This window comes from Manis javanica, chromosome 2 (assembly GCF_040802235.1).
Source record: "Manis javanica isolate MJ-LG chromosome 2, MJ_LKY, whole genome shotgun sequence".
Classification (NCBI taxonomy): domain Eukaryota; kingdom Metazoa; phylum Chordata; class Mammalia; order Pholidota; family Manidae; genus Manis; species Manis javanica.
The window spans coordinates 20,910,206-20,938,040 of NC_133157.1; the positions used below are offsets into that span (position 1 = coordinate 20,910,206).

Here is a 27,835-nt window from a genome sequence, read left to right on the forward strand (position 1 = left end):
GGATTTTTTTTTTTTTAAACAAATCCAGTCATGAGCTGTTATGACTCACCAATGGTATCCCATTTAACCTGGAATAAAATCCAAAGTTCTTACTAAGTGTTACGAAGTCCAGCATGGTCTCATCCTTGCCTATCCATTTAAACTTACTCTGTTCCAGTCACCCTGAACAGTCTGCTGTTCTTATACCAACCTTGTTCCTCCCCTTTAGGCCTTGAATGGCTTACTCCCTTTCGTTTTTCAGGTAACTGCGGAATTATCAGCTCCTCAGAGGGCTGTTTGCTAACTACTACTGTCTCTAAAATATACTTCTTACCAACTCTCTCACTGTTACTTGATAGCCTAATATTATATTTCATTCATAACATTTTTTTAACCACCTGACATTTTAAAAAAAATTTATTTGTCTATAGTCCCATTAGCAGGTAAGCTTCATGGGACAAAACCTTGTTTTGTTTACCACTCAATTCCCAGTGTCTAAAATAGTGTTAGCACATTATAGATACTCAATAAATATTTAAGTTAAAAATATTTAAGTTAAAAAATTAGTGAATAGGAATGGATGAACTTACCCAAAAAATAATGATATGGAAAGAAAGCAAAGACAATCTAGATTGGAAACCTGCGGAACATCAGTATCTTCAGGTTAGGCAGAGGAGATATCAGTGAACAAAGAAAAGATAATATTGGACAAGGAGATGGGAAGAGATCAAGGAAACACTAGTCTTCATAGATCATTTATATCTAAGGAGAATCGATCGGGTTTTCTTAAAACTACAGGATTATTCCCAAAACAAGGATTATCACAAAGTGATGACTGTTTTATTTAAACGTTTATTAAAAGCATTTATGAAAAAAAGAAAAAGCATCTATATAAGCAGAAATTTAGAAGTCTTCAAAGATCTACATAGGAATCAAGGTTCTTGTGAATAATATGGACCTGGGTGATTTGAAATATTTTTTCCTGTACCTTGTATTTTCTTAAAGGGTAAAGTAAAAACTTTTGAGATTTTTCTATGATTTTAAGATATGACATAATCATTTTTTCTTCAGTTACTTTGGGGAATTATATTGATTTTGGTTCTTTCAGTCTGTATAGGGGATTACTAAAGCTAAAATATTTTAGGATATAGAAAAAGTAATTAAGATGTGTAGTTAAATGCCAATAATATATTTATCTCTTGAAAAATTCATTATAAAGACCTCTTGTGAATGTAAATATCCAATGGTATATACAATGGCAGGTATACCTGGATCAGTCAGGAAGAGGCCAGATAAGAGCAAGGTCAAGGAAGCCAAAAAAAAGTGCCCAGGACTAGCAAGAGCAGGAAGTTGTTACCACCCTAAGCCTGAAGGGCAAGGGGACTGAGCAGTAACCAACCCAATGAGAACTACAGCTATAGGAGAGGGGCTGCCTGACAGCAGATGAAACTATTGGTAGAAGAATTCAGCTGCTTCCAAACTCTGGCCCAGGTGGGCAGGACCTGAGGAAAAAAATGCCCCAACCTGTCTCTTCCCGTCTTTGATCTTCTTCCACTACTTCTTAACTAGAAGGCAGAGGGGAAAGGGAACTTAGTTGGTTCATAGAGATCAGCCTCCCAAGTTGAAAAACGGAGTATGAAAGGTCAGATAATGATATGAAAGAGCAGTCATTGAATATCCAGCACAAGGGCAATTCTGGCAGTGTGTGGCAGTCTAAAAATCTGTATACCTTTAACCTCATCATATCTGTTTTTAGGAAATGTATTTTGAGAAAAAACAATTAGACAAATGTACAAAGATATTCCTTGCATTATAGTAGCAAATAATTACAACATATTTAAATCTCAACAACAGGGAACTGGTTGAATAAGTTATCATTTACCAATACAATGGGATCCTGTTTATCTATTCACAAATGCAGTGGAATGTACATTGATTGACATATAAATGTGTTCATGCTTCTTTGTTTAGCAAAAAAGAATGTTGTTTAGTATTACAGAATACTATCTATGTACATTAATAATCCACTTTTGTTCAAAAATATTAAAAATAATTGAGAACATAATTTTAAAACATCTTGAATGGTGGGTCTAAGGGCAAATTTTCTCTGTATCTGTTGGTAATTTGGTAATTTTTCTACAATAACATATACTATTTGCTAATAAAGATATTTTAAAATAGGACATACATAAAATTGGTAATTTTGTAATGTCATAGAAAAACAATTACAGGAAAGGCGATCCATATTAACTGTGAATTTGAAGTTGTTCCAAGTTCAAATCCAAACTCCCAAACTGAAGTAGAGGAAGCCAGCTTATACACCCATAAGGACTACAATGAAGTCTTTACACTTGTCAGCTGTTCAGAAAAATATCCAGCACTTCAAGCACAGAACCAAGGTAAAACATTTGCTATTTCCATTGTTAAATACATTTCTTGCTAACATACAGATTTTCATTTCAGTGAGCTTTTATTTTACTGGATTTAAAAAATTATATTTTATTGAAGATATCCACCTATAATATTATAATTCTAAACTCTGCCACATTATGAAAATATTTCTTTCTTGTTAATCTCTTTTTTGTAAAATTGGTTGTTTTGGGGGTTCAAGTGTGGTGGACCTCAAAATAGCCTCAGACTTGATCACAATGTGATCAATTATAGCACAACATATTGCTATAATGATACTAGCATCAGTGTACAGATCTGATGACACAGAAATTTGGTGTAACATTAAATTAGTTGATTATTAAGTAATGACTCTATTTTACTTTCAAAATATGCTAAAGATTTTCAGTCACATGTAATTTATGTTAAAACCATAATTCAAAGCAGAGTTGGAATAGTTGCAGTATTAGATCAGGAAATTCACCCAGTTTTGACATTATATAAATTTAACATAAATAATAATTAAAAGAATATTTTATCTAAAGCATATTCCAAATCTTTCTTCTTACTAGAGGGAGCTGTGCTGAGTTCCTCCAACCAGATAAAAACTTGCTTAGAACTACCTTTCTTGTATGTACAACAAGCTATTCCCTTTTTAAGTTAAAAAGGGAATATTTTATATTTATTCCTATTATATAATTATTATGTAATGCTACTAGAATTTAAGATATGCAGTAGCTTGAGCATGAAAAATAATTTGGTTCTTCTACTGCTTTTATGTAAATCCATAAATTGTGCATAAAATTTTTAGTGTTGGCAAATAGGCATGTGATGATATATAGAGTTAAAAACCCTTCTTATAGTTTGAAAAGAGAGATTGCATTAACAACTAAACTTGAGAGTATGATATAATAAGAAGAGTCTGAATTTGGGCTCAGAAGATTTGACCATAGAACAAATCTACTATTAAAGAGTGACACAATTTTGGTACATTAAAATTTTTTATCATTTTCTATTTTCTATAACTTCTTTTAACATATTCTCCTAATTTCTTATAAAAATGTTTGTGGACATCAAATAACATATACGTACATGAAAAGATGTGGTTTGTGAAAAATAAAAGGCTATCCAAACATAGTTATTATTATTAATGTGGCAAACTAGAAGCTACTTTTGGCAAATTTCATACTGTCTCTCATCAGCCAGAATCAGAAGCTTCTTTAACTATTATTCACTGATAAAGATATACTTAAGTTTCCCAAATGTATATGAATTGTCCATATTCTATATTTCCTTAGGGGGCCTATGTCATTAGAAGTCATTTTATAAATATAGATATGCAATTTCATTAATTTTCTGTGCAGCTACTTTGATCACTGCCAGATATATAGATATTTTGGCATCACTGTCTAAATCAAAAGGAATGTATTATACTTTGAAATTCAATTGATGTGTAAGTTTGCTGTCTTATAAGAAATATAGTTAATTATTAAATTATGTTATTAAATAACATTATTTCTTTAAGACATAAAAACAATGTCTGATTTTCTTTCTTGATATATTGATATATCTTCATTTTTCTACCACATTCACATATTATTTGTCAATAAATATAACCATTTTTATGAATATCCTGTCAGAATGTATAAGCAAATGCAAATGCAGATTTATTTTTAGTTTAAAAAGTAAAGTTATATATGCTCATAGTTTAAAAAGTCAAATAGTTATTCAAGATTTATAATAAAAAGCAGCAGTCCACTGGCTTCATCAACCACCCACATGTTTTTATCAGCTTTATTGACATATAATTTATAGATAAAATTGTAATCTATTTTAAGTGTACAATGTGATGATTTGATACACATAATGTGAAAGAAGATTCCCATCACTGAATTAACACATTCCTCACTTCACATATTCACCCTTCTCTTTTTCTTTTTTTTTTAGAAAGCATTTAAGTTCTACTCTCTTAGCAAATTTCTGCTATACCCTACAGTATTATTAACTATAATCACCATGTTATACATCAGATCCTCAGACCTTATTCATCTTGTAACTGGAAGTTTGTACCTTTTTACCAACCTGTCTTTTTTTCCCCCACCCACCTCTGAAAACCACCATTTTACTCTCCAATTCCATCAGTTCTGTTGTTTTTTTTTTTAGATTCCACATGTAGTGATTCCTTGCAATAATTACTGTTCTCTGTATGGCTTATTTCACTTAGCAAAATACCTTCCATGTTCATCTATGTAGCAAAAGGCAGGGTTTCCTTTTTTTTAAGGTTGAGTAATACTCCCCTGTGAAGTTTGTGTGTCTGTATGCACATGATCACATTTTATTATCCATTCGTTGTCAACATTTAGGTGGTTCCTATTCCTTGGCTATTGTGAATAGTGCTACAATGGAAGTACAGATATCTCTTTGAGATAATGCTTTTCATTGGCCATCTACTTCTTCTTTCACAACATTTACCTTTTTTTTCTTTAGTCTCACTGTGGTTACTAGGATTTCCAGTATATTGTTCAACAGAAGCAGTGATAATTGTCATCCTTGCCTTGCTCTTGACAATAAATACTTCAACATTTCACCATTAATGGTGACGTAAATATCATTTCAATGTTTACGTCATTTTCAATGTTTACTTCAGTTTCAATGGTGAAATGTTAGAAGTATTTGCTTTTTTGGGGTTGAGGAAGTTCCTTCTGTTGTCAGTTTGCTAAGAGCTTCTGATCATGAATGAAGACTGAATTTTTAAAATGTTTTTCTACATCTATTAAGATATCGACATCTGAAGTGTGTAGAATGTTCCTTTACTAAAAATTTCTAATCCTATAATATCTAAACATAAATCATTTTACTATTGTGATCCTACTGTGCATGCATTATTTTATTTTTAAATGTTAACATTATCTTGGGAACATTTCACCATATATTTAAGATTTCTTCAAAACCATGGCTTTTAATGGCTGCAGTTTTAAATCTTACATATGTATCATCCATTTCCTAATTTGAGAACACTAATGTTTTTAGTTTCAAATATGTACATAAATGTATGTTCCCCTTTCCAGTTATTTCCTTTGAATGAATTCATGGAAATGGAATTATTTGATCTAAGTATTTTTTTTAGCTACATGTCCACTAGCATGGTATGAGAATACCCTGTTCACAACAACCTTGTCATCACTGAGTATATTACTACTGATATTGTGGTAATACATTTCAACCAATGTGATGGGCAAAAAATTATATTTTTATTTGCATTTAAAAAATTATTCATGTTTCTTGGCCATTTGCCTATTTTTATTTTGTGAATTCTCACTTTTGTCTTTTTATCAATTCTTATATTTTAATCTTAATATGTCATATATATCAGTGACCCCAAATATATTTATTTTGAAATTAACTAGTCCTGTCAATGTTTTCCCTTATGGTTTCCTTCATTGCATTTATATTTAGAAAATTCTTCCTTTAATTAGATAAATATTTATTCATTTTCTTTAAGATTTTGGTATTGTTTAGAAGTAAGAATAAAAAATATTTTTTCTGCATATTTTGGTAGTTTGTCCCAATGTCATTCATGGAATAGTCTTCCCTTTCCCCACTGATTAAAAATGACAGTTACATCATATGCTGAATCCTTTTCCATATAAGAGTTTGTTTCTGAATTTTCTATTGATTTGCCCATTATTGTGTCAGTATCATACAGTTTTAACTAATATATAATTATAACATGTATTAGTAGTCTTCTCTTTTTTGTTTTGTTTTTCCTATTTTCATATCTTTATTCTTCCAGATTTACTTTGTAATCAGTTTTTCCAGGCTCCAAAACAGACCTCTCGAGAAACTGAAATGTTATTGGGACTTTAAAAAATTTTTTTGCCGTAGTTAGTCTTGCTAATTAGAAAAATGGTTTATCTTGCTTTTTCTGCAAGTTTTTTTTAATGGTCCTCATTAAAGTTTTATGGTTTCTTCCATATTCTTTCTTTATAATTGTGTTATTTCTCAATATTTGCATACCTGTGGCCATTATGAATGAGTTTTTCCATTAATTTTTGACTAGGTTTTTATATATATTTGAAAATCACTGATTTCATTATTTTTTATCAGATACCTTTAGCGAACTCCTTTGTTTTCACTTAATTATCTTGGTTTTCTTTTAGGTAGACAAAAGTATCTTCCACATAGAATAAATTTGTCCTCTTTTCTATCCCTAGACCTGTTTTCTGCTGCTTCTCATACTTCTAAGTAGCCAGATTTTTGTTTCCTCGTGAGTAGCCAGAATTTTGTTTCCTCGTGAATTTAACACTCCTCTATATTAGAGGAAAACAGTCTCCTCATCTCTGTGTTGGTACATATAATAGCTGTAATGTAATAAAGTAAGAACTCCAGGGAATGCTGTCTAGCCAGAAAAATGTAAGCAGCACCCTTGGTAAAACCTTTGTAGTTATAAAGAACATTGGTGTGGTATCATGCTGCCCTCAAGTGGCTCCATCAGAAAAGGGTCTTTAGAAAACAAGACCTCATAACTTGATATGAGATGTCCCCGGGAACTCCCAGAAATGTGAGGATGAGCCTGTAGGAAGGGAAGATGGCTAGAGGATCTGTATTTGGAAGTGGAAGGTAGAGATGGGGATATAAACAAGTGCTATTTGGGTTTTTACTATTAATATGATTTCATTAATACTTAGAGAACAGATGTAGGAATGAATAACCTTTGTCCCATGTAAGTCCTGCTTAGACATGGAATTGATTGGTTGGCTTTCTTTGTTAAGTAAAAGAAATACACAAAATTAGTTATAGGAAGCTCTTGGCCACAAAATTATCAGGAACTTAAGAGGTTGAGATAATCTTTTAGGCAACTAGTTTACATATCAAGTTCTGTTTTCAGGATAGCACCAAGCAAAGGGATGTTTCCTGGCTGCCTGCTTTACACCACATGGTTATTGAGCACTACGTGCCAAAGATGTAGTCGGTCATGGGAGACATCGGTCCATGCAGTCTCTTGCTCATGCCATTCTAAAACTACCTATCTGCCCAGAACAAGAGACTACTGCTCCCCCTTCACGGTGGTTTTGCTCTTGGAAGCTTGGCTTTCTGACCAGTTCCTTGTCTGAACTTATATTTCACTTTTTCTTTTTCCACTCAAGGGCTCATTGAAGAATGGGAGCAAGTTCTGTGTTCACTCCCTTGGCTCAGAAACTGTTAAAGCAATGATACAGTTAGCCAAGATTCTAAAGTAACCCAAACATGGTAGGGTGAGGAGAGAAAGAAGTTTATTCCAGCAATTAACTGTTAGCAGTAGTGTTTCCTAATAAGTAAGATATATTACACTTCTCAATTAGATATTTTGTGATATAACATTTACTGTAATTCATTTTTTTTTTTTTTTTTTTTTTTTTTTTTTTTTTTTTTTTTGAGAGGGCATCTCTCATATTTATTGATCAAATGGTTGTTAACAACAATAAAATTCAGTATAGGGGGGTCAATGCTCAATGTACAATCATTAATCCATCTCAAGCCTAATTCTCGTCAGTCTCCAATCTTCTGAAGCATAACGAACAAGTTCTTACATGGTGAACGAATTCTTACAGAGTGAATAAATTCTTACATGGTGAACAGTACAAGGGCAGTCATCACAGAAACTTTCGGTTTTGATCATGCAATATGACCTATAAACCATCAGGTCAAATATGAATATTCATTTGATTTTTGTACTTGATTTATATGTTGATCCCACATTTCTCCTATTATTATTATTATTTTTATTTTTAATAAAATGCTGAAGTGGTAGGTAGATGCAAGATAAAGGTAGAAAACATAGTTTAGTGCTGTAAGAAGGCAAATGTAGATGATCAGATGATCAGGTGTGTGCCTATGGACTAAGTATTAATCCAGGCTAGACAAGGGCAGCAAAACATCCACGGATGCAGAAGATTTCTCTCAAAGCAGGGGGGGTGAGGTTCTGAGCCTCACCTCTGTTGATCCCCAAATTCTCACCTGATGGCCCCCCTGCGACTGTGCCTGTCTTAGGTTGTTCCTCCCTTGAGGAATCTTACCCGTCTCTGGCTAACCAGTCATCTTCCGGGGCCATACAGGGAAATGTAAAGTTGGTAAGTGAGAGAGAAGCCATATTGTTTGCAAAGGTTAGCTTTTTACTTCTTTGCAGATTTATGCCCTGTGGCTTCTATGCCCAGCACTTGTCTCGAGGTATCTTTACCACCTGGAGGAATTATGATACTCGGTAAATTCGATATGAGGCACGAATTCTATTTAAAGTTTGTAATTAGGAAGGAAGAAGAAAAGCTATAGATGTAGCATATGAAGGAAACTTGGGAGGATTGATTATTTCTTTGACATATCTTCTTGTATAGTACCTTAAGTATGTATAGGTTTTAAACTACTAACTAATTTGCACACACATATTGACATAATAGGAATATGGTGACATAAACAAAGCAAATCTATAATTACCAACCATCTCCAGTGAAGCCAAGAAAACCATTTAGGCACCCTAGGCATTTGTGAAAATTTATCTATGATATGATGGATATTTTCCAACTGTACTTGAACCATCAGACAAATTAAAGCAGCCCATTTCTGGGATCTGTTCACATCCCATATGTTCTTTTAACCATAGATAGTCTATAGTCATGAGATTTTGGGGTGCTACAACTTGCACCCCTCCCAACTCCTGGTTGAGTTCCAACAGTACAGATCCAGTCAAATTCGTTGTCTCACTGTATGCACATGCCAGCCTAGACATCTCCCTCCTCCTTCTCATGGCAAGTCCAGGAGATGGTGGGCTGGATGCAGCCACAACCGCAGCATCGTCCGGATCCCTGTGGAGGCTTTTTGATGATCGTCCCCCGGCACGAGTCCTCCAGAGAGTGCTGATGCCGGAAGCTCCTCCTCATATCGTATCTTAGTTCATTTTCTGGGTATCCAAGCTAGGCCTTGATCTTCTGCGTAGAAACAAACAGACCCTTTGCCCACACTTTGACATGCCCTCTATACCACTGTGCAGAACTCATTGGAGGTCAGCACACAGTAACTGCTTTTTTTTTTTTTTTTTTAATTAAGAGAAAGGAATATTATCAGAAAAGAGTACCTCCATAGCTGATCATCTGACACCCTTTAAGTGATCAACATTAAGGATATTTAAAGCATGCGTTGATCTTTGATTTACCAATAGTTTTATCCTGTTAAGGAGTAATCCCCCTTTTCTTTCTTTCTTTCTTTTTTTTTTTTTTTTTAAATTTTTAATCTACACTTACCTGAAGAATACTATGTTTACTATGCTCTCCCCTATATCAGGTCCCCCCTAACAACCACATTACGGTTACTGTCCATCAGCTTAGCAAAATGTTGTAGAGTCACTACTTGTCCTCTCTGTGTTGTGCAGCCCACCCTCCCCTTTCTCCCTCCCCCCCATGCATGCTAATCTTAATACCCCCCTTCTTCTTCCCCCCCCTTATCCCTCCCTGCCCACCCATCCTCCCCAGTTCCTTTCCCTTTGGTACCTGTTAGTCCATTTTTGGGTTCTGTAATTCTGCTGCTGTTTTGTTCCTTCAGTTTTTCCTTTGTTCCTATACTCCTCAGATGAGTGAAATCATTTGGTATTTCTCTTTCTCCGCTTGGCTTATTTCACTGAGCATAATACTCTCCAGCTCCATCCATGTTGCTGCAAATGGTTGGATTTTTCCACTTCTTATGGCTGAGTAGTATTCCATTGTGTATATGTACCACATCTTCTTTATCCATTCATCTACAGATGGACATTTAGGTTGCTTCCAATTCTTGGCTATTGTAAATAGTGCTGCGATAAACATAGGAGTGCATCTGTCTTTCTCAAACTTGATTGCTGCGTTCTTAGGGTAAATTCCTAGGAGTGGAATTCCTGGGTCAAATGGTAGGTCTGTTTTGAGCATTTTGATGCACCTCCATACTGCTTTCCACAATGGTTGAACTAATTTACATTCCCACCAGCAGTGTAGGAGGGTTCCCCTTTCTCCACAGCCTCGCCAACATTTGTGGTTGTTTGTCTTTTGGATGGCAGCTATCCTTACTGGTGTGAGGTGATACCTCATTGTAGTTTTAATTTGCATTTCTCTGATAATTAGCGATGTGGAGCATCTTTTCATGTGTCTCTTGGCCATCTGTATTTCTTTTTTGGAGAACTGTCTGTTCAGTTCCTCTGCCCATTTTTTAATTGGGTTATTTGTTTTTTGTTTGTTGAGGCGTGTGAGCTCTTTATATATTCTGGACGTCAAGCCTTTATCAGATCTGTCATTTTCAAATATATTCTCCCATACTGTAGGGTTCCTTTTTGTTCTATTGATGGTGTCTTTCGCTGTACAGAAGCTTTTCAGCTTAATGTAGTCCCACTTGCTCATTTTTGCTGTTGTTTTCCTTGCCCGGGGAGATATGTTCAAGAAGAGATCACTCATGTTTATGTCTAAGAGGTTTTTGCCTATGTTTTTTTCCAAGAGTTTAATGGTTTCGTGACTTACATTCAGGTCTTTGATCCATTTTGAGTTTACCTTTGTATATGGGGTTAGACAATGGTCCAGTTTCATTCTCCTACATGTAGCTGTCCAGTTTTGCCAGCACCATCTGTTGAAGAGACTGTCATTTTGCCATTGTATGTCCATGGCTCCTTTATCAAATATTAATTGACCATATATGTTTGGGTTAATTTCTGGGGTCTCTAATCTGTTCCACTGGTCTGTGGCTCTGTTCTTGTGCCAGTACCAAATTGTCTTGATTACTATGGCTTTGTAGTAGAGCTTGAAGTTGGGGAGTGAGATCCCCCCTACTTTATTCTTCTTTTTCAGGATTGCTTTGGCTATTCGGGGTCTTTGGTGTTTCCATATGAATTTTTGAATTATTTGTTCCAATTCATTGAAGAATGTTGCTGGTAATTTGAGAGGGATTGCATCAAATTTGTATATTGCTTTTGGCAGGATGGCCATTTTGACGATATTAATTCTTCCTAGCCATGAGCATGGGATGAGTTTCCATTTATTAGTGTCCCCTTTAATTTCTCTTAAGAGTGACTTGTAGTTTTCAGAGTATAAGTCTTTCACTTCCTTGGTTAGGTTTATTCCTAGGTATTTTATTCTTTTTGATGCAATGGTGAATGGAATTGTTTTCCTGATTTCTCTTTCTATTGATTCGTTGTTAGTGTATAGGAAAGCTACAGATTTCTGTGTGTTGATTTTGTATCCTGCAACTTTGCTGTATTCCGATATCAGTTCTAGTAGTTTTGGAGTGGAGTCTTTAGGGTTTTTTATGTACAGTATCATATCATCTGCAAATAGTGACAGTTTAACTTCTTCTTTACCAATCTGGATTCCTTGTATTTCTTTGTTTTGTCTGATTGCCGTGGCTAGGACCTCCAGTACTATGTTAAATAACAGTGGGGAGAGTGGGCATCCCTGTCTGGTTCCCGATCTCAGTGGAAATGCTTTCAGCTTCTCGCTGTTCAGTATAATGCTGGCTGTGGGTTTATCATATATGGCCTTTATTATGTTGAGGTACTTGCCCTCTATTCCCATTTTGCTGAGAGTTTTTATCATGAATGGATGTTGAATTTTGTCAAATGCTTTTTCAGCATCTATGGAGATGATCATGTGGTTTTTGTCTTTCTTTTTGTTGATGTGGTGGATGATGTTGATGGATTTTCGAATGTTGTACCATCCTTGCATCCCTGGGATGAACCCCACTTGGTCATGGTGTATGATCCTTTTGATATACTGTTGAATTCTGTTTGCTAATATTTTATTGAGTATTTTTGCATCTACGTTCATCAGGGATATTGGTCTGTAATTTTCTTTTTTGGTGGGGTCTTTGCCTGGTTTTGGTATTAGGGTGATGTTGGCTTCATAGAATGAGTTTGGGAGTATTCCCTCTTCTTCTATTTTGTGGAACACTTTAAGGAGAATGGGTATTATGTCTTCTCTGTGTGTCTGATAAAATTCCGAGGTAAATCCGTCCGGCCCCGGGGTTTTGTTCTTGGGTAGTTTTTTGATTACTGTTTCAATTTCTTTGCTTGTAATTGGTTTGTTTAACTTTTGTGTTTCTTCCTTGGTCAGTCTTGGGAGGTTGTATTTTTCTAGGAAGTTGTCCATTTCTTCTAGGTTTTCCAGCTTGTTGGCATATAGGTTTTCATAGTAGTCTTTAATAATTCTTTGTATTTCTGTGGAGTCTGTCGTGATTTTTCCATTCTCATTTCTGATTATGTTGATTTGTGTTGACTCTCTTTTTCTCTTAATAAGTTGGGCTAGAGGCTTATCTATTTTGTTTATTTTCTCAAAGAACCAGCTCTTGGTTTCGTTGATTTTTGCTATTGTTTTATTCTTCTCAATTTTGTTTATTTCTTCTCTGATCTTTATTATGTCCCTCCTTCTGCTGACTTTAGGCCTCATTTGTTCTTCTTTTTCCAGTTTTAATAATTGTGATGTTAGACTATTCATTTGGGATTGTTCTTCCTTCTTCAAGTGTGCCTGGATTGCTATATACTTTCCTCTTAAGACTGCTTTCGCTGCATCCCACAGAAGTTGGGGCTTAGTGTTGTTGTTGTCATTTGTTTCTATATATTCCTTGATCTCTATTTTGATTTGTTCATTGATCCATTGATTATTTAGTAGCATGTTGTTAAGCCTCCATGTGTTTGTGAGCCTTTTTGTTTTCTTTGTAGAATTTATTTCTACTTTCATACCTTTGTGGTCTGAAAAATTGGTTGGTAGAATTTCAATATTGTGGAATTTACTGAGGCTCTTTTTGTGAGCTAGTATGTGGTCTATTCTAGAGAATGTTCCATGTGCACTTGAGAAGAATGTATATCCTGTTGCTTTTGGATGTAAAGTTCTATAGATGTCTATTAGGTCCATCTGTTCTAGTGTGTTGTTCAGTGCCTGTGTGTCTTTACTTATTTTCTGCCCGGTGGATCTATCCTTTGGGGTGAGTGGTGTGTTGAAGTCTCCTACAATGAATGCATTGCAGTCTATTTCCCTCTTTAGTTCTGTTAGTATTTGCTTCACATATGCTGGTGCTCCTGTATTGGGTGCATATATATTTAGAATGGTTATATCCTCTTGTTGGACTAAGCCCTTTATCATTATGTAGTGGCCTTCTTTATCTCTTGTTACTTTCTTTGTTTTGAAGTCTATTTTGTCTGATATTAGTACTGCAACCCCTGCTTTCTTCTCACTGTTGTTTGCCTGAAATATGTTTTTCCATCCCTTGACTTTTAGTCTATGCTTATCTTTGGGTTTAAGGTGAGTTTCTTGTAAGCAGCATATAGATGGGTCTTGCTTTTTTATCCATTCTATTACTCTATGTCTTTTGATTGGTGCATTAAGTCCATTTACATTTAGGGTGACTATTGAAAGATATGTACTTATTGCCATTGCAGGCTTTAGATTCATGGTTACCAAAGGTTCAAGGTTAGCTTCTTTAGTATCTTACTGCCTAACTTAGCTCGCTTATTGAGCTGTTATATACACTGTCTGGAGAGTCTTTTCTTCTCTCCCTTCTTATTCCTCCTCCTCCCTTCTTCATATGTTGTGTGTTTTGTTCTGTGCTCTTTTTAGGGGTGCTCCCATCTAGAGCAGTCCCTGTAGGATGCCCTGTAGAGGTGGTTTGTGGGAAGCAAATTCCCTCAGCTTTTGCTTGTCTGGGAATTGTTTGATCCCACCATCATATTTAAATGATAGTCGTGCTGGATACAGTATCCTTGGTTCAAGGCCCTTCTGTTTCATTGCATTAAGTATATCATGCCATTCTCTTCTGGCCTGTAGGGTTTCTGTTGAGAAGTCTGATGTTAGCCTGATTGGTTTTCCTTTATAGGTGACCTTTTTCTCTCTAGCTGCCTTTAAAACTCTTTCCTTGTCCTTGATCCTTGCCATTTTAATTATTATGTGTCTTGGTGTTGTCCTCCTTGGATCCTTTCTGTTGGGGGTTCTGTATAATTCCATGGTCTGTTCGATTATTTCCTCCCCCAGTTTGGGGAAGTTTTCAGCAATTATTTCTTCAAAGACCCTTTCTATCCCTTTTCCTCTTTCTTCCTCTTCTGGTATCCCTATAATACGAATGTTTTTCCTTTTGTATTGGTCACATATTTCTCTTAGTGTTGTTTCATTCCTGGAGATCCTTTTATCTCTCTCTATGTCAGCTTCTATACGTTCCTGTTCTCTGGCTTCTATTCCTTCAATGGCCTCTTGCATCTTATCCATTCTGCTTATAAATCCTTCCAGGGATTGTTTCACTTCTGTGATCTCTTTCCTGACATCTGTGATCTCCTTCCGGACTTCATCCCACTGCTCTTGCATTTTTCTCTGCATCTCATCCCACTGCTCTTGCATTTTTCTCTGCATCTCATCCCATTGCTCTTGCATTTTTTTCTGCATCTCTGTCAGCATGTTCATGATTTTTATTTTGAATTCTTTTTCAGGAGGACTAGTTAGGTCTGTCTCCTTCTCAGGTGTTGTCTCTGTGATCTTTGTCTGCCTGTAGTTTTGCCTTTTCATGGTGATAGAGATAGTCTGCAGAGCTGGTACAAGTGACCGCTGGAAGAGCTTCCCTTCTTGTTGGTTTGTAGCCTTTTCCTGGGAGAATAGTGACCTCTAGTGGCTTGTGCTGGGCAGCTGTGCGCAGACAGGGCTTCTGCTTCCTGCCCAGTTGCTTTGGGGTTTATCTCCACTGTTGCTGTGGGCTTGGCCTGGCTGGGGCTGTTCCTCCAAAATGGTGGAGCCCCGTTAGAGGGGGAGCAGCCAGGAGACTATTTATCTCCGTAAGGGGCCTCTGTGCTCCCTGCTGCCCAGGGGGTTAGAGTGCCCAGAGATCCCCAGATTCCCTGCTTCTGGTCTAAGTGACCTGTCCTGCCCCTTTAAGATTTCCAAAAAGCACTCTCCAAACCAAAACAACAACAGCAACAATGAGAGAGGGAACAGAAAGGAAAAAAAAAAGAAAAAACACGCGATTTTTTTTTTTTTTTTCCTCAGGTGCCGGTCCCAGGCACCCGCGCACTGGTCCTGCTGCCCTGTCTCCCTAGCACCAGGGTCCCTGTCCTTTCAAGGCTTCCAAAAAGCACCCACCCACCGGTCCCGCAGGGAAGGAACGCTCAATATTCTTTGTCCTCAGGCACTGGTCCCACGCACCCGCTCACCAGTCCTGCCGCCCTGCCTCCCTAGCACCGGGGTCCCTGTCCCTTCAAGGCTTCCAAAAAGCACTTGGCAAAAAGAGAGAAAAAAAAGGGGAAAAACGCGCGATTTCTTCCGTCCTCAGGTGCTGGTCTCAGGCACCCACCCACCGGTCCCACAGGGAAAAATGCGGGATATTCTTTGTCCTCAGTTGCCGGTCCCAGGCACCCGCTCACCAGTCCCGCCGCCCTGCCTCCCTAGCACCGGGGTCCCTGTCCCTTTTAGGCTTCCAAAAAGCACTCGCAGAAAAGAGAAAAATAAAAGGGGAAAAACGCGCGATTTCCTCTGTCCTCAAGTGCCGGTCTCAGGCACCCGCCCACCGGTCCCGCAGGGAAAAACGGGGGATATTCTTTGCCCTCAGGCGCCGGTCCCAGCCACCCGCTCACCAGTCCCGCCACCGTGCCTCCCTAGCACTGGGGTCCCCGTCCCTTCAAGGCTTCCAAAAAGCGCTTGCCATAAAGAGAAAAAAAAAAAAAGGGGAAAAACGCGCGACCTCCTCCGTCCTCAGGCACCGGTCTCAGGCACCCGCCCCCAGGTCTCGCAGGGAGAAACGCGGGATATTCTTTGTCCTCCGGCGCCGTTCCCAGGCACCTCCTCACCGGTCCCGCCACCCTGCCTCCCCAGCAACGGGGGCCCGTCCCTCTAAGGCTTCCAAAAAGCGCTCGCCAAAAAAAAAAAAAACTGCTCCGGTTTCTCTCCACCCGCCGGGAGCCGGGGGGAGGGGCGCTCGGGTCCCGCCGGGCTGGGGCTTGTATCTTACCCCCTTCACAAGGCGCTGGGTTCTTGCAGGTGTGGATGTGGTCTGGATGTTGTCCTGTGTCCTGTGGTCTCTATTTTAGGAAGATTTTTCTTTGTTATATTTTCATAGCTCTATGTGTTTTTGGGAGGAGATTTCCACTGCTCTACTCACGCCGCCATCTTGGCTCCCGCCTGTAATTCATTTTTTTAATAACCATATTTGAATAACCTTAGAGTGGTAGAATTAGGGTCGATCCCATTTGTGGGCTTTGTAGACTATCTCCATTCTCTACACCTCAGAGTCTCTGGAGATGAATTGGAGACCCTCAGGGATACAAAGATGCAAAGGAAAGACAAGGGTCAGCAAAAGTCAAATACTTTTATTTCTTTACAGTTTTGTTTAAGCTACACCTGGCTATTTTGAAGCATAAAGCTACAGGATATTTCCCTCCACTGATTAAACTAATGGTTGTTGAAAAAATGTGGGCCATTAAAACTCTTTTAGGATATTTGGTTACTACTCAATGTAATAAATAATGTTACAATTTCTTGAACTTTTACCCATATATCAGTACTATTCTGCATGCTTTATATACCCAGCACAATCAAGAACTAAAGAATTAAAAATGTGTTTGAAAATTCTGGCTATATTTAAGACTGGCTGTAGTAGCTATCTAGATCCTGTTGTATAACTCTTAGATCTTTTCTTATTCTGTTTTATGTTTTATTTCTTTTCAGATTTGTCTATTGATGATGAAGAATTAATTTTTGAAAATAACTTGGTAGACTATAAAAGTCAGCTACCAACTTTGCATACTCTGTTGAGTAGGCTAAAACTATTTTTAGTAAAGGACCCCCTTTTGGATTTCAACAAACAAATCTTCACAGAAGCTAATTATCTCAGGTACTTAACTGCCCAGTACTGTAAATAATTTTAAGATGAGAAAATATTCTTTGTATGCTCAAAAGTCTAGATGTTATCATCGATAATATATTATTACCATTGTTTTACCTCAACTCTAATTTAAATCATTATGTATTTTGATTGGCTACATTTAGTATGTACTTTGCTTTAAGTAAACACTAATTTAATGTTTTATTTTTGTCAAGGGAATGTTTCTCTTTTCCAAGAGATTTTAAAGTTCTTGTGAACGAAGATGGATATGTGGATAAAGAGAACTTTTGTCAGGAGAAGTTAGAAGATACAGTAGGTTTAAATGAAGCTGTAATACTTGCTTTCAGTAATATTTTTATGAAAGTAAATGCACACTTCTATAAATTTTAGATACACACTGACCATGTACTGTTGTCAAGTTAAAAAGACTTGATAGTGGGTTGAACATGTATTAACTAAGGAGTCAAGTTTACTTCTAAGATAGTTGTTCTAAACCTTGGCTACACATTGGTATTAACTTGGGGGAATTTTAATAAAATACTGAAGCCTGGCTTCTACCCAGATATATTCTGATTTAATTGTCTGATGTGCTACTCAGGTATGGTGAATTTTAAAACTTCTCCCAATGATTTTAATCATCATACCTGGTATAGAACCTTAAGTGATCATGCTTTAACTTAAAAATTGGAGACTGGAGCTAGAAATGTTGATTTGTGAGTTATATACAAAACAGATAATACTTGAACTATAAGAGAAGTGATCTCACTGGAGGACTAAGCATAAAGATGGTCTTAGACTGCATTTTACATGCTGCTAGTGGTTTAATAAGGAAGAATGCATCTTTGCATATTAAAGGTCAAACTTTCCAAAGGCAGCCCCTCTTTTATAGCATGCAGTTCCAATAGCACACAGAATTTAATATGATATTAGTATATAAAGAATTCTAGCAGTTGAGAGTGAAAATAATTTTTTAGATTAATAAGAAAAAAAACCTTGGCCCATGTAGATTAGATATATTTACAAAATTTATTTAAATATTTTTTTAAGACAGCTGGAAATAAGATACATACATATTTAGGATATCTATCTATCTTTAGGCATTTAAAGGGTTTCCTCACAATTATAATTATTAATCCATGTGGTAAAAATGTTAATTCACCTATTAGCCCCTTTTCTCTAGTACACTCTCCCTCTCTGTTAACTCAGAGTTGTTCACATAGTCTCACTTGTTGAGAGGAATTTGGATCCATAGGAATGAAAGAAAAACATTCTATGGAGTGCAGTGAAGATGCATCTACTCTTTTTACTTCTCCTTTTCACCATCTATCATCTGCTGCAGGGATTTTTTTTTAATTTGGAAGTTTTACAATTTGTTATTAGGCCAAAAGAAGATATTAAAAAAGAAGATGTTAATACCCAATATCTAGGGCTATTAAATATCAGTGATGTAGTCAGTGGCCATAAAGGACATTACTCAGAACATTGCTTATAATGTAATAAATTTTTGGCTACTACACATCGTTTTTTCAAATGTATGCATAACATTAAAAATTTCAAGTTTGGGTTTAGTTTAAAATTTGGTATACCAATTAAGCAAATATATCTGTTTATGAATTCAGAAATACTTATTTAGAAAACCTCACATAAAAGTTTTACTTATATATTATTTCAGCCGTCAATTTTGCTTGAGTGTGAATTCTTAATATCTACAAGCCACAAACAAGAAGTTGATATGCCATCACTCTCAGAACTAAAGGAGTCATTAAACTTAATGCCAGAAATAATAAATTTTATAGATGAAAATGAAAAGCTTTTCAAAAAAGGTAAAAATTAATTTTTTAATCTACTACTTATAAAAACTACTCAATAATGTTATTGTAAAAATTCTTATTCATGAAACCTTTTTCTTTACCTCCAGCTTTTAAAAAAGTATTCTCCAGGTTACAGTGAAATCTCAGAATGATTGATTAGACTCTTCTCATTGTCTTTCTCTTTACATTTGCAAACTTAGAACATCTATGAAATTAATCTAACAATTTCAAGATAATTATACAAATAAAGCTACAACACCAATGACTATACTATTTTTTTTTTAGTTGTTTCTTTATATACAATGACAAAACACTAACAAATTCTGTGCAGACTTTAGTTAGGTATGTAGAAACTCAGAGTAATTCATGAAATCAGATGACGAGGAATAGACCCAGTCATAACCTAGAATAATGTAGGATTTAGATGGTTTCATCCCATTAGACTTAGTAAAATTGTTTAATTCTTTCTATTGACAATTTGAACTCAAATATTTAACTATCCTCTCATAAATTCCAGTTGAAATTATCAAAGATAAATACTATTAGGGATGAGTTAAGGAGGATTTGAGATAATCATTGAGAACAGAGATGCTTGCCAATAGACCACAGACTTGAAGGAATTCTTGCAGACAAGACTAAATCAAGTGAATTACTGATCAGTCTACAAGTCAAAGCAAGGGAATGAAAAGCCACCCTGAGTAAGTGGATCATTGGAAATGCAGCAGAGCTCAGAATTGCAGGGTAACCCAAGGGCTTTTTAAGCAGAACACAAATCTAGGAATGGTAATGGAGAGGACAAGTGACTTTTACTGAGTCACTGTGGTGTTACATTTCCAGCCTTCACTTGGCTCTAAGTTATTGCCACTGATGAATGAACAAGATTACAAAACAACTAATATAATAATACTTTTGCCGATAGTGGACTTTCTTCCTTTTCTTTCAGATCTTACTACCAAGCATAGAATTAACATTGAGGATATAAAATGCAGCTCCACAGAGATTTTGATCAATCAAAGCCAGTATGAATCAGAGTGCGGTAAACCAGAATGCAGTAAACCAGGTAGAAATTTTAAAGGAATCACTGAGTTTATCAGAGGATACCTCTATATGTAAAAGTACAGTGCATTCACATGTAAGGTCTACTATGAGACAGTTTTCATGTTTATAATTTGATCATCGTAATCCAAGTAGTCATTTTTTCCCTTATCTGTCCCTTTATATTTGTTACTGTCATTAACTCATTATCTTTCTAGCTTCAAAACTAAATAATATGCAAAGAGTTACAGAGATGGAGAAAATAGCATTAATATGAAAAATAAAAATTTATAATACTATAGCTCATTAAATAAAATTTTGTATTTTATCTCAGTATTAGCAATCTTGCTGACCCTTATTACACTTTTGTAAATTTAACTTTTTAATCCCCCATAGCAACCCTATCATTATTACTACTATCTTACCAAATTTGGAATCTCAGAATCATCTTTTGTTCTGGTGTAATACCAAATTATGTTGCTTTTTAACTACGTTGATGATACTGTTATTTAGTTACATTTATAATTGTATCACATTAATCATTTATTTGGAAGTTTACTGCTTTATTTATAAGAGTGATAGAAACACACTGACTACCTATGAATAAGTGAGGATCAGTTTGTAAATTCCACCCCATAAATATTTAAGTCTGTACTAGGTCACCTAGGCTCCAGATTTATTAAGGTAAAGAATTATTCTCCATTAATGTTATTTACCTAACATCATCAATATTTAGTATAGAGATAAAAATAGTACTATCTCCTAAGTACTGACAACATAAGTTGTTACGATTTAAAGCATTATTACACAAAAAGCTCTTCGAATTTATCCACACAGTAAACTCAGTAAAGTTTAGTTGTCAGTGTATTTTTTAAAAACCATCACTATCACAGTTGAGATATCATGTGATATCTTATATAGGTAGAAATTTTAAATGATTATTTTTGTAGTTCAAGAAACCCAAATTTTTTTACTGAAAATTTCTGTTGTGACAGAATAATCAAACATAGTAGCTTACAAAAAGTTCTAGACTATACTTAATTTCATTCAATGTTTATGTAATATTATGATTTCTAAATTTTTATGTATTCTAGTAGAGTTAGAAATGCCATTAACTCATCTACATCTAGCAAGCCAATATTCTCCTGTGAATTCGCTATGTACAGAACTTGAGACATTTCCATTTTCTTCTGTTGGTAAAATGTAAGTAGGATTATATCTAGAACCAAATTGCATTTCAGAACAAAAAATCTTTAATTAAATCTCTCCTTATAAAGAAATTTTCCAAGATATTTCTGTGAAAACGTGTAAGACGTAGAACAGTGTCTATAGTAAGCAACTAGAGGGAATATATGACTATGTATGTACATATTTGGTTTTTTGTGAATAGAATGTCTTTAGAAGGACATACAAGAATCAGGTAACCTTTGTTGTGTCCAGAAGGGAACTGGGTAGCCTGCCAATATGGGAACTAGAAAGTGATAGAGCCAGACTCTTATACTTTTAGTATTTTGAATGTGGATATATTACTATTAAAAATAAATAACTTGAAAAATTTTAAAGATTCTGGCATTGGAACAATCTACTTAGGATATTGCCTCTGGAGCTTACCAATGGTACTGCCTCTGTTGGCACTCACTGCCATGAAAGAGAGCGTAGTGGTGTATTAGTTGCCATAACAAATATGGACTGGGTGGCTTAAACACCTTGTCTATGGTAAATAAATCTAAGTCTACCTCTTCACAGTCTAGAGGCTAAAAGTCCATGATAAAGACATTGGGAGGGAGCGTTGAAGTCATTCTGAGACCTCCCTCCTTGACTTGTAGATAGCTATCTTCTCCCTTTGTCTTCATGTGAGTTTTTCTCCACACCTATCTGTCCTAATTTCCTCTTGTTATAAGGACACCATCCATATTGGGTTAGAGCCCACTCTAACCACCCCATTTTAACTTAATTACCTCTTTAAAGGCCCTATCTCCAAATATAGTCACATTCTGAGGTACTGAAAGTTAGGGCTTCAGTATATGAATATTGGGCCATGATTCAGCCCATAATAAGTACTTAAGAGCCCTGAACTAGAGCCATATTGCCTGAATCTATCACTTACTAGCTCTGTGACCTTAATTGCCCTGTGCCTCAGTTTCCTTATCTGTAATATTGGGATAAGAATAGTATATGCCTTGCAGGCTCTTATGAGGTCTACTAAAAGATTTGTCATAACTCTCTGACCAGGAATACCCAAGGGTCACAGGGCAGTATGGACAGTTGTTGATTAATAGATTTGTCTATCAACGTACTCCCCTAGGAATATGAGGGATCATATCCCATCTCTAACCAAGGACAGCCTCTGACCTTGTTTATCCCTTCAGTGTGGTATCTGTGTTGGGAGAACCAGACATGCAGAACCATGCATTGATCCACAAATGGAGTAATTCAGCACTCCATTGTTAATGCACAGAATGGTCTATAATCTTCTCAGAATTGATATTGCAGGGCTGAATCATTGTATTCTAGTTTGAGCCAAAATTGTATAACTTAATAGTCCAGCATTTTTTCCCTGTAGGTCTGAGATAGCTTTGGTTGCTTTCTTATACCATGTGGAATACATAAAACAATGTTTTCTAAATTAGGTTAGCCTGCTATCCTGGAATAAAGTCACCCCATTCCTCTGCTTCTTATGCCAGACACAAAATGAGCAACATAACGAGTACAGCCCCCTTCTTTCCACTGTAATCTGGAATTTAATTTGTCCTAAAGTAACACATTTTCAAAATACAGGGAAGTCTACAAATTTCTAATGAGTTGTTCCCAGGGTTAATACTGCGGGAGCTATGTGCTAGGTTTTGAGTTTGTGGCTATGACTGGCTGATGTACCACAGGAGAGCGCTGTTGGGCTACTGGGACAACTGGAACTGCTTATCACTACCTGTTCAGGCTTCTCAGGAAGGTGTCACAGAATAAAATGGAGGAGCCTGGCATGAGGGTCCCAATTATCTCAGCTTCTGGCAAAGAACTATGTGACTGGAGGGTAAATCTGTGACACAGGTCTTCCATAAGCTGGAACTGCCCTTGTCAAATAGGAGATCTAAAAAATAGCCTGAGACAAGTACAGAAACTGCTTATTTAAATAGTTTTTGGTCCCTTTACTAAGGTATAAGATGTTATTTTCAGGACCTATACTGTCTTTTTTAGTGCTCTTTTACTCTTTTATTTACTCTATGTGGCCTAATCCATTTGTTAAGGCAGACTGGCAATCAGAAATAGAAACTAGCAGAAATTAGTATAATCTTGAATTTCAATGCTATGAAAAGTACTTAAGCTATAATACACTTTTTAATCACAGAAATTATGTATTTACTTATTGTTTTAACTCAAATATCTAATGAAAATTTATGACACTTAAGTCTTATCTGTACATTATGATTTGCCGAAGTTAGAACAAAAAAGGTCTTTGAATTAGTCAAAGATTCTGGGGCCACTTGAGACAATTTAAAGAAGTTGTCTCAGCACTGCTGCATTCACTTGCAAGAGGTAAATCACTTCCATTTGGCTCATGAATAAAAAAACTTTAAGACCTCTATTTTAAAAATAGATTTATACCTCAACTGTGAAACTAAAAATGAAGAGGAAAAGTATTAAAATACAAAACACTGTGGCTTGCCTGAATATTTCACTTTCCTTTCACTTTAAAAATAATTACCTCCAATCTGGTTGTCAGAGACCTTGGTAAGATTCAATAATTGTCTAGGATCTCAGATTTTGCCAACATATGCCAGATTTTTTTGTTATGTGGGTAAATTGGATGGCTTAAACATAAAACCTAGCTTTCTACTGCCCAGGACTGTCAAATAACTAGCAGTACTTACACTTAGTATGCTCATATATGTTCCATATGAACAAAGAAACAGAATACAATCAATTCTCACTTAGGAGGGAGTGGGAGCTTTATGGGCATGGATTAAAAGGTTTGTGAATTAATGGTACCTTCCTATCAAGTCTAGTAACTTCATAGCTAGTGATGAGCTCTGATTTACACTGATTATCATGCATATTTCCTCCCTTCTACCCCCAAAACCCAAAAAGACACAGACACATATGACTCACTCACACACCCACCAAGATTGAAGGACCTGAGTTTAACTTTAGGACTTGTCACTTCCTGCGAAGGTAGAGCAGACAGAACTTTTTCATAGTTCTGTACTAAGCCAGTAGAGGCTCCAGAATTTCTGTTTAGAATGGACGTGGGGACAGCAAGTTTACAAAAGTTCGTATTAAAGCTACTATTTTATATGATAAGCACAGTAATTTTACTTCAATGTAATTTTACTTAATGTTTACTTCAATATTTTTATTTTGGGTTACTTAGAGGGTTCCTGCTGTCAGTTTATGGAAGTGCTAAAATCCTCCCAAGTCAGCCTCCTCTGGCTCCAAGTTCCATTGAGGGAGACAGAGAGAGGAGTAAGTTATGACAAGCAGGAGCAATTAAGGAGCTGATGAGCTGGCAAACCTTTCCAGGGAAGGAGGAGATAAGTATTTGAAATTTGATCTATGGAACTCTACTTCAATTTACACATTTATGAAATGGAGTTTATTTTTCACTTGTTTTTGAGTGTAAAGAGTACTTAGAAAAATACTTTTCTTAAAATAAAACTTTATTAAGCAAAAGACAAAATTATTAATGCATTAAACTTTAACTCACCTTTTTCAGTAGTTTGCTTACTGCTGAAGAATCAGCTAGCAGAAACTGTACGGTGTCACAGTTAGAAAGCTGCAGAAGCTCTTTGAACTCATTTTTCCTTACAGGTGAGGATTAATTGATATGAATGTTAAATAAAACTATAGATGAAAAGGTACAATCTGTAGAATGTATTGTCAGTTTTATTTTTTCTATTATTATTACTGTCGTTATAAAAAGCATAGTTCCAAAATTAGGATTTCAAAATGTATAATTCTAATTTTGGCTTGGTGCTTATAATGCAGATAATAATAATAAGTTGTGCTACTTCAGTTCTTCCATACATTATGATTTGTCCCTATTTAGGCTAAAAAGTAATGAAGTGGAAATACCTAAGATATAGTTATCCTAAAATTTAATCAAATATGTCTTCTTGTTAGGCTCATTATAATTAATTTGAATTTCTGATTTAATAAATCTTATACTAATCCTTCAAAATGATATTAAATATATTAATTTAGTAGTTACTAAGAATAGAATAATGTTAACTTCATGGTATTTCCATAGATTGAAATAAATCCTCTATGTTATTTCTACTGCTATAATATTTTCAACTTTTACAAATACTAGCATCTTGAAGATGACATGTTGGTTATAACTTCAAGTTTCCCTTTTTTTCCTAATGTGTGAAAATCTCTTTCATAAGGAATTTTCAGTATGGTTCTTTTTGTTCTGTTTTTCATCTTTTTTGCCCTGTGGATTGTTTCTATTTGTTGGCTTGTTATTGTTTTTTTAAGTGCCAAGAATTGAAGAACCCAACAGTCAATATTCAGTTGCAGATTTGAAAAGGATACTTTCTATTGAAGAAGAAAACCTTGTAGTAAACCCTGTAGGCACGGAGTGGTGGAAGCAAGCAGGACTAAATCTGATAATGACAGCAACTCTGGAACATCTGAATATGTATTTATGTCATGATGATCTCTCTACTGGTGATACTACAAAGGAGATATTTTTACCTACAGAAGTGCTTCAATTAGAATGTAAGTGCATAATAGTAAATACCACTTGTGTGAACATTTTCAGCGTGAGAAAATGTTAGATACTGGCTTTCCACTGGGTGATTGGGGAAATATCACCAAATTCCAGCATTCGATATTAGCTCTGGTTCTTCCAGAATTTATAACTTTGAGCTTCACTAAGTCCCATTTTCTTCTTTGAAAACATGTGGAAATTTGACTACCTAATCCTAAAATCCTGTCCTGTCCTAAAATGTATAGTCTCAGTTTTAAATTTCTAACCATTTTCAATTAAAGTGACATTGTTTCCTCTTATAAATGACTGCTAGCCTAGTTTCTGTATACATCAGCCTAGACACAAACCAACACTTATTTTTTCAACATGGCAGCTGAACTTTGAGTGTTTAATAGCATCTAGTAACTGTTCTTCAACAATAGAAATCTTCCTTCATTACCAAAAAGTTTACTCATTTAGCATTTTTACTTATACAACTTAAGAAAGCAAAAATGTCTTTTGAGTTATTTTGGCTGTAATACATGCAGTTATACTTAATGGAACATACTTAGCCTGAATTTTATCTTACTGGAGTATATATGTATTAAAAATTGACATACGTATAGTTTTAAAATCAGTTTGTATAATAGTAATAAATTCACATCTTAAAAAAGTTGGGAAAGATTACTTTTAGTTCACTGTAGAGTAAATACAGATATTTAAAAGTGAATTTTAGAAATTACTGTGTATAATCTGTAACTCTCAAAAGTTCCCTTTGTGCCCCTTTGCATTCTGCAATCATCCTCCCTCTATCCTAATCTTCATCCTGACTCCAGGTAACTACTGTTCTACTTTCTGTCACTGTGTATTAGCTCTTCTTATTCTAAAATTCACTCTTTTGTGTCTGGCTTCTTTTAGTCAGCACATTTCTGAGATTCACTCATAATGTGTGTACAGTAGTTCATTTCTTTTTATTACTGACTAATTTTTCATTATATGGACATACCACAGCTTATTTATCCACTCTCCTGGATTTTTCCCTAGTTTTTTTACTATTATGTATAACTGTTATGAACATTTTTGTAAAAGTTTTTTTGTGCACATATGTTATCATTTCTCTTCAGTGACTATCTAGGAGTGGAAATGCTGAATCTTATGGTGTATGTATATTTAACTTTATAAGAAACTACTAAATTGTTTTCCAGTGGTTGTACCATTGCACCTTTACATCAGCAATGAGAGTTACAGTTACTTTATATCTTGTCAACACTTAGTATTGACAGTCTTAAATTTTAGCCATTCTAATGGGTGTGTTGTGATATCTCATTGTAGTTTTAATTTGTATTTTCCTAATGACTAATGATGATGAATATCTTTTTACATGCTGATTGGCTATTTGTATATCTTCTTTTTAAAAACAATATATAACAGTTTTACAATTCACCCATTTAAAGTATACCATTCAGTGGTTTGCAGCATATTGATAGGTGTGTAATCATCACCACAATCAAGTTTAGATCATTTTATTATCCCAAAAGAAATTTTGTATCCATTATCATTCATTTCCTGTTTTCCCCAGCTGTGGAACCAGTAAGCTATTCTCTGTCTCTATATATTTGTCTATTCTGGACATTTCATATAAATGGGGTCATACAAGATATGGCTTTTCATGACTGGTTTCTTTCATTTAGCATGTTTTCAAGATTCATCCATGTTGAAGCATGCGCGTCTTCAATATATGAAGTATTCAAATATTTTGTCAAATCTTTAATTGGCTTTCTTTTTAAACATTAAGTTATAAGAGTTGCTTATATGTTTTGAATACAATCCTTTTTCAAGTACATATGTTGCAGTATTTTCTTCTGGTCTGTGGCTTGCTTGGTATGTAAGTTTTTGACCCTTAGAGTAACTGTTACCTCCAAGACTATGACTTACTGTAAGCCTATTGGCTATACAGTTTTTCTGGAATTCTTTGCCTGGTAATCTAAATCCAGTTAGTTAAAAAAAAGGGGGGGGATTGAATTTTTGCCCTTTTTAAAAATTTACTTTATTCAGACCAAAAGTTGAAAAAAAAATTACTTCTTTGATTTAATTACATTAA

The 27,835-nt window shown here is 35.4% G+C and overlaps 1 protein-coding gene across 6 annotated transcripts in view; it reads left to right on the plus strand.

The window, feature by feature from the left end:
* The window catches only part of SHOC1 (shortage in chiasmata 1), a 99,464-nt gene that overhangs the window by 14,387 nt on the left and 57,242 nt on the right, over positions 1-27,835 (plus strand). For 3 of the 6 annotated variants that reach the window (XM_073226215.1, XM_073226246.1, XM_073226235.1), the window contains 8 exons: positions 2,197-2,378; positions 17,046-17,211; positions 17,418-17,565; positions 18,875-19,025; positions 19,957-20,073; positions 21,143-21,251; positions 24,757-24,851; positions 25,521-25,763. In XM_073226215.1, the coding sequence (XP_073082316.1) occupies positions 2,197-2,378; positions 17,046-17,211; positions 17,418-17,565; positions 18,875-19,025; positions 19,957-20,073; positions 21,143-21,251; positions 24,757-24,851; positions 25,521-25,763 (1,211 nt within the window). Of the gene's footprint in view, positions 1-2,196; positions 2,379-17,045; positions 17,212-17,417; positions 17,566-18,874; positions 19,026-19,956; positions 20,074-21,142; positions 21,252-24,756; positions 24,852-25,520; positions 25,764-27,835 lie in introns of those variants that run through there. The other 3 variants (XM_073226226.1, XM_073226256.1, XM_073226253.1) reach the window with 3 other exon arrangements.